The sequence below is a fragment of the Amphiura filiformis genome, chromosome 3 (assembly GCF_039555335.1).
Source record: "Amphiura filiformis chromosome 3, Afil_fr2py, whole genome shotgun sequence".
NCBI lineage: Eukaryota > Metazoa > Echinodermata > Ophiuroidea > Amphilepidida > Amphiuridae > Amphiura > Amphiura filiformis.
The window spans coordinates 14,247,565-14,254,429 of record NC_092630.1 but is presented as its reverse complement, the minus strand read 5'-3'; the positions used below and the strand labels follow the sequence as shown (position 1 = coordinate 14,254,429).

Below are 6,865 nucleotides of genomic sequence, written 5' to 3'. Positions count from 1 at the left end.
TGAACAAAAATCATTAAAAGCATTTTGATCCCATCTCATTAAAGCAAATGCTATATCTTCATGTAGTTTTTGAAAATCATGAAAATCAATACGAAAACAATTTTACTAAAGAAAATATGTGTTATTGTGTGGGGTGTGTGGGGTGTGGGGTGGGGTGTGTAGAGGTTAAATTCATATTTTTTGTAATGATTTTCTCAAAATGTTTACATAAATTTAATCTGACATCAAAAAATATTTACCATCGTAAATATATACTTTTATATAAACCCTACTTACATTATGCTACTTAATATAATAAGATAGAAAAAAAACTGCCAATGGGGGTGACATGTACTTATTATGCACCGAACTAAATAATAGAACTATAACATGTGCAGTGCACTGCACAAGGAAATCAACTTCCAATCGTTTTAGTCATTTTTCCTCAAGTAAGTGTAAACCATGACCTTGACTGTGTCTAGTGACCTGACAAAGATTGAACTTGAGATTGAATATGTTAGTTGGTACAGCCGCAAATCAAAGATGGCGAACCTATTTCCGTCTCTCGTTCTGGACTGGACAACAGTTCTCCTCGCTGTATTTGCGTTTACCTTACTATTCCTTAGCCTCAGAAGTAATCGGAATCCTGCTAGAAAGTTACCTCCCGGGCCCCTTTTCAGGTGGCCCATATTAGGTAACCTCTTAAGTCTTGATCCAAAGAAACCCTTTAAAAGTATCGATCAGTTAGCTCAGAAGTACGGACCAGTTTACCGCCTACAATTTGGATCCTTTCTCGTGGTTATTCTCAACGATTTTGAGTCGGTGCGCCAAGCGTTTCTCAAACAGGCTACTGAATTTGATGATAGACCTAAACTTCTTGTTTTTGAAATGGGAAAACCAGGAAAAGGTAAGTACAGCACAGCTTTGTTTTGATAGAAGTCAATTTCATTATTTTCAGTTCATGAAATGAACGGTTTTGTAATTATATATAGCTGGTACATGCTTCTAAATTCGGAACATTTTGAAATCGGGTACTATAGTGTCACAGAGCTCTGCAAAATCATATGTGTACTATATTAGGGAAGGACACAAAATGTGTCGTTGACATGTTTTTAACAGTACTGAATATGGTAAAGGAAACTGGCCATGCCACAACCGTAATCCGAAATACACATGTTTATATTTTTTCTTAATTTCTTAAATTACGCCATGTATCCTTCTTTTTATTTTCAGGTATTATTCGAGCCCACAGCAATTTGGTACAACGCACTCGACGGCGATTTTCATTAGCTGCTTTCCGTGATCTTGGCATGGGAAAGTTTAAAATGGAAAAACAAATCACTGACGAAATCCAGCGTCTATGTAATGTTATTTCTAAACATAACGGGAAAGAGTTCTCTCCATTCTGCTGTTTGGATATAACTACTTGCAATGTTGTCTGCTGTCTCATTTTCGGACAGGGTTTTGCTTATAACGATCCAAAACTACTGCGCATTCTCAATTGTCTAGTACAAGTCTTCAAAGAAAGCTCTTTCACTGGTCTTGCAAACTTTATACCCTGGATGCGATATTTGCCATTCTCTGGATTTCAAAACATCAAACGATTTGGTGGTCAAAATAATGCATTTTATAAAGAAATGATTGACCTCTTGCGTGATAATTATATTCGCGGGGATCCACAAAATTACATCGATACGTATTTGGATAATCAGGAGAAAATCCAGACAGAAAATCCTGATATTGCTGAATGGTTCGACGATGAAGACTTAATATCGTGTGTAGGTGATCTATTCGCTGCTGGAACAGAGACTACATCTACAACATTAAAATGGGGTTTGCTTTACATGGTACTGCACCCTGATATTCAAGAGATGGTCCAAACCGAATTGGATTCTGTGGTTGGGAGGAATAGAATGCCTACATTAAAAGACAGACCTCGACTTCCGTACACTGAAGCAACGCTACTTGAAATGCAACGTATTGGGAGTATATTTCCTCTAAGCGCGCCAAGAGCAGCTACTATTGATACAGAGCTGTATGGTTTTGATATACCAAAAGGAACGATGGTGATGCCAAATCTATGGGCCATTCATCATGATGAGAGAATCTGGAAGGAAGCGGGGTCCTTTAAGCCAGGAAGATTTCTTGATTCTGATGGAAAAGTGAATCGCAGGGAAGAACTGATCCCATTTTCAATTGGTATGATTGCATTGTATACTCCAATGATACCCCAGTCAAAACTCATTAGCCCGAGATTTAGACTCCAACCCTATGTAACGAAATGTCCTAGATAGTGCAAACTGTTCGTTTTTCCTTGTATATATTGTTATTTTTAACGTAGAAAATATTTCATTAAAATTCAACGTACATTCAACCCACATTATAGCATTTCTTTTTTTTTTATCATAAAACAAAGAACAGAGGTGTCGGAGTTCAAACAAAATATATAGATTTGCGACGTCGATCTTGAAAAAAGGTTTAAAATGGTGTTTTACTGATGTTTTTATGTTTTTTTGTCTTCCAGGAAAACGTAAATGTTTGGGTGAACAGTTGGCATTGATGGAACTCTTTCTCATCTTTACCCACCTTCTTCATAAATTCTCATTTCGTCTCCCAAAAGGAGCGCAACCAAGCCTGGAACCAGTAATGGGCGTGACTCTTGTTCCTAAGGAGTACAAGATAGTTGCACTACCCCGATAAGACTTCCAAACTTTACCCATCTATTTCATAAATTCTCATTTCTTCTCCCAGAGGGAGTTCAACCAAGCCTGGAACTAGTAAAGGGCGTGACTCTTGTTCCCACGGAGTACACGGTAATCACGATAGTTGCATTTAAGACTTTTAAACTTTGTCAAAACTATTTTTATTCAATAGACACAATGTTTTAATTGTTTTATGGAACATTGCATAGTTCTTTGAAATGACTAAAGGAAGATGTTTTTGCATCCTGTACACAAGAAATTTAACATAAAAGGAATATGGCTATAGAAATTTTGTACTAACGACTGTGATGTGTCCTGAGTAATTTATATTTGGTGTACCTGCACTCAGAATATGCTGCAAATTACCCTTCTTTCCATACGCATTGCAACAATCCGTCTTATCCTCATACCGGACGTTCAGGTTGGCTGGTGTTGGTAATAGATCATATGTTGACCTGCACAGAAATGAGATGCGAAGAGGTTCCATCTGCCAAAGCACGCTCCAAGACATGTTGCAGTGTTCAACATTCTCCCACCGTGTCCAAGCGCCATGCTTAGCTTGACCTACTGCTGTAGCTAGTCTCTTCTCCTCTTCTGCCTCTATTATCTCCGATATCTCCAGCTTGCGACGTTCCTTGTCTGAAGAAGACGACCATCATTTGTGCGTAGTCTGCAACCAAGCCCCTGACGGCCTAGCTGGGTAGCGCCAACCATCTCCTTTTGCTTCAGTCTTGACTCTGCCTCCTCAACTGCCAAGTTCGCTGTCCACTTTCTCCCTGACCTAACATCTGGCTGGGTGTTCTTGATTACCGGGTCCTTTGAGTCTCTCAAAGGTTAAAATTTTCAATTGATGGTCAGCTTTTCATCCCAGCTACATACACTAAGTACATAGCATTAAACATGTGAAGTTTACTTCGAGGATGGTTAAATATCAAAATACAAAAAATATCAAACTTTAATAATTTGCATAAAATGTGTATTATATCAACGAATTTTAAAAAAAATAAAAAATATTTGATACCAGGAGGACATTCCTCGTATTCAGAATGCAATAATTGATATGTCTGATGTTCTCAGGTCTCACAAAAATTACTGTGCAAACGTTGCTATCCGAGCCCTTAACCCAAAGAGAAACGTGTGAAAAGCATTCTTTGGGAGATTGATTGATTTATTTTGAACTCCTACTCAGTAACACTTGACGTTTCCTTTTACTTCTTTCATAATAAACTACACATTATTGTTAATGTGTATTACTCCATTGGAATGGTCCAAAATGTGTATATTTGTACAAAGTTAATTATCTCAGTGACGCGTGAACGAATTTGGATCATTTTTGCACCATTGTTAAGCAGACACTTCATGGTTTTTGAAACTTTAAGAATTTTTTTTACTGCCGATATTTTAAGTTATGCAACACTTTCCATAGGGCCTATTTTTATTGAGACACCCTGTATAGCCTGTATTAATTCATTTTACAGTTCAATGATTAACAACAGTGGTGACAGCGCAACTGAAATTAAGAGAAGACTGGCTATTGCAAGTACAACTGTGCAGGGCATGTCAAGCATATGGAAAAGCAGACTATCCATTGACCTCAAGGTACGCCTACTTCGTGCAACTGTGTTTTCCATTGCCACTTATGGATGCGAGTCTTGGGCTATGACCAAGAATGATAGGAAAAGAGAAATTTGAGATGTGGTGTTACAGGAGGCTTCTACGAGTGACATGGAAAGACAGGAGAACAAATTCCTGGATCCTCGACAAGATCAGAAGCGGCATAATGGAGAGAAAGCTGAAGTACTTTGGCCATATTGTCAGGAAACATGGAGGTGTAGAAAAACCGATTTTGCAAGGGGCTATGGAAGGCAAACGAGGAAGAGGACGTCCACCAACATCTTGGACTAATGACGTGAAGCTGGTTTCTAACCAAGGAATGCAAGGTGCAACGCACTGCGTCATCATCCCTATATCTTCGATCGTGTCAAAAATTGCCGTGATAGTACCATGAATCCACTCATTTTTCAAAAGCTACGCATGGCGAATTTGTTCGAGATAGGCCGAGCGACCATTTACATGATATGAGATACCATAGCCCTGCCATAGAGCCTGCCGCTTAGTTTCTATTCTACGATTTGCGCATGATCAGTACTACATATGGTGTTACTATTATAGAAATTTCTATTTGTTTTCAGGTAAAACGGCAGGTTTTGTTTCCAGTACACTAACTCGAAAAGCAATACACTAATTAGCGGGGCCTTGCTGTTTGCTGTGGATATCTTTAACTGCATTTTATAAGTAAAGATTTTGAATTCCAAAGTAAAAATTGTGATATTTTCAACTGTTTGAGAAATGAATTATACAAAGGAACCCGTGTAAAACCCAGGTGCTGTATTTATAATACAACGTACATTTATCGACTTTCTTTATCTGCGTCAATAATAGAATATCGATTCAATCGAATTGAATACATGTCTCCATTTTGAGTTTGTACTACACCTCTGAGCGACAAGGCGATCGATTTCTAGCCAATCAGATACGGTAGGCCTCCTTTTCTTGCGTTCGGTGAAATACCAATCGCCCGTCGCGTCGCTCACCAACGGAGTATTAAGTTTATATTTATAACACTGGCTGTTGACACTGTGCAACGCACTTGGCATCAGATCGAGTAAGATGGCGTACTCTTGTGAAGACCACAGCAGCGCTACACAGCGCCACCTTACACATACAGAGAGAGTTTGTTTCCAATAAAACCACGTGATTCGTGCTTGATAATTAATTTTCTAATATAAGGCATAATGTTGTGATTACCGGAGACACCCTTTAAATGTCGGTTTATATAAAGGGTATACAACGTTTAAAATAACATTCAGAAACATATAAACATTGAAAAACATTCTTGAAAACTTGCATACATTCTAACATAATGTTATTAAGTGTAGACAAAATATTTTGCAAAAACGTTTGCCAAAAAGTATTTGCCGAATAAAATTTGACATTCTTAAAATGTTGTTGTAGTGTTTTTGATATAAAACGTTTTAAAAATATTTTTATGAAATATGACCAGCTGGAGCTTATCAAGGAGAGTGTTTGAAATTAAATATAAAAGTGCATTTCCATTATCAAGTCCGGAGGTGATGAGAGCATAAATAAGAATAGAGGCAGTCCCTCGTTTCAAGTATAGTTTTCGTTTCTCTTTTGTTCAGAAACCAAATATCAGCGGATTAAAAAGAGGGACATAACTTATCTGCAATAGTAACATCTAAAGCTAAATTCATACTACCTAGCTGAGCGACAGCGATTGGTTTTACCCAATGAGGTAGATCGCTTTTTGTAGTGTTGGAAAAAGCTCAACTGCCTCATTGGTCAAATACCAACCGCTTTTCGCTCAGTGATAGAGTAATAAATTCACCTTTAGTGTAGAGAGGACCATAAGTATATAATAGCTTATTTTTATGATTGTGCTAAGCAAATATGGGATACATATCCGGTTGGTGTCATTCTGTCATATCATGAATATGTATGAGGTGTAATAATGTGCTATCTTCGGTAGATAGCATTACTTTAAGGTTGGTCTTAACCCTGGAGTTACGGAAACTTTTGGGCCTAATAACTACTAAATTGTTGGTCTTAAGTATATAAAGGTATACATATAATATATAGTTAATCAAAACAAAGGTATACATATTTAGAATGGCAAAGACTTGATGAATCTGTGAGGTCAAATTTGGGGAAATGCTAATTTTTAAAGAAAATCCAAAAAAGGTTGTTTTTTGGCCCAAATGTTTAAACTCTAGATAAAAATATTTATAATGTACAACCCGTTTTTGTTTTTGTTTTTTTGGTTGTTGTTGTTTTTTTGTTTTGTTTTGGGTTTTTTAATTTTGACCAATTTCCACCACAAAATGGTTTAAAAAATGTTCAATTTTGCCAAAAAATCACAACAAAACCTAATTTTCGCCCAAATTTAAATAGTTTTGGTGAAGTTGATCATAATTTTTTTTTAAACGAACGGGTCCTAGATTTTTGTTTTTATCTACGAGAGTCATTCAAAAAGTTCTACCTCCATCATCACATCTCTGTTATCTTACATGCCAGCCAATTGAAATTATAAAAAAATTATAGGTGCCTACTCTTAAATCTAGGGTACAAAATAAAAGTTATTTGATGAAAATGTGATTTTTGGT

General features: G+C 36.9%; 1 protein-coding gene across 1 annotated transcript; it reads left to right on the top strand.

Annotated features, from left to right (window-relative positions):
• Positions 1 to 501: 501 nt before the first annotated feature.
• LOC140148078 (cytochrome P450 2U1-like) lies at positions 502 to 5,693 on the top strand. Its single transcript, XM_072169932.1, has 3 exons — positions 502 to 886; positions 1,213 to 2,178; positions 2,504 to 5,693. Exons 1-3 carry the CDS (start codon positions 523 to 525, stop codon positions 2,677 to 2,679), a joined length of 1,506 nt encoding a protein of 501 aa, XP_072026033.1. The 5' UTR covers positions 502 to 522; the 3' UTR covers positions 2,680 to 5,693.
• The last annotated feature ends 1,172 nt before the right edge of the window (positions 5,694 to 6,865 follow it).

Excerpts from the sequence above, each read along its gene's own strand:
- LOC140148078 (XM_072169932.1), top strand. The coding sequence starts at position 523 with ATGGCGAACCTATTTCCGTCTCTCGTTCTGGACTGGACAACAGTTCTC. Across the intron at positions 887-1,212 it reads AATGGGAAAACCAGGAAAAG|GTATTATTCGAGCCCACAGC; the intron begins GTAAGTACAGCA and ends TTTTATTTTCAG. Across the intron at positions 2,179-2,503 it reads ACTGATCCCATTTTCAATTG|GAAAACGTAAATGTTTGGGT; the intron begins GTATGATTGCAT and ends TTTGTCTTCCAG.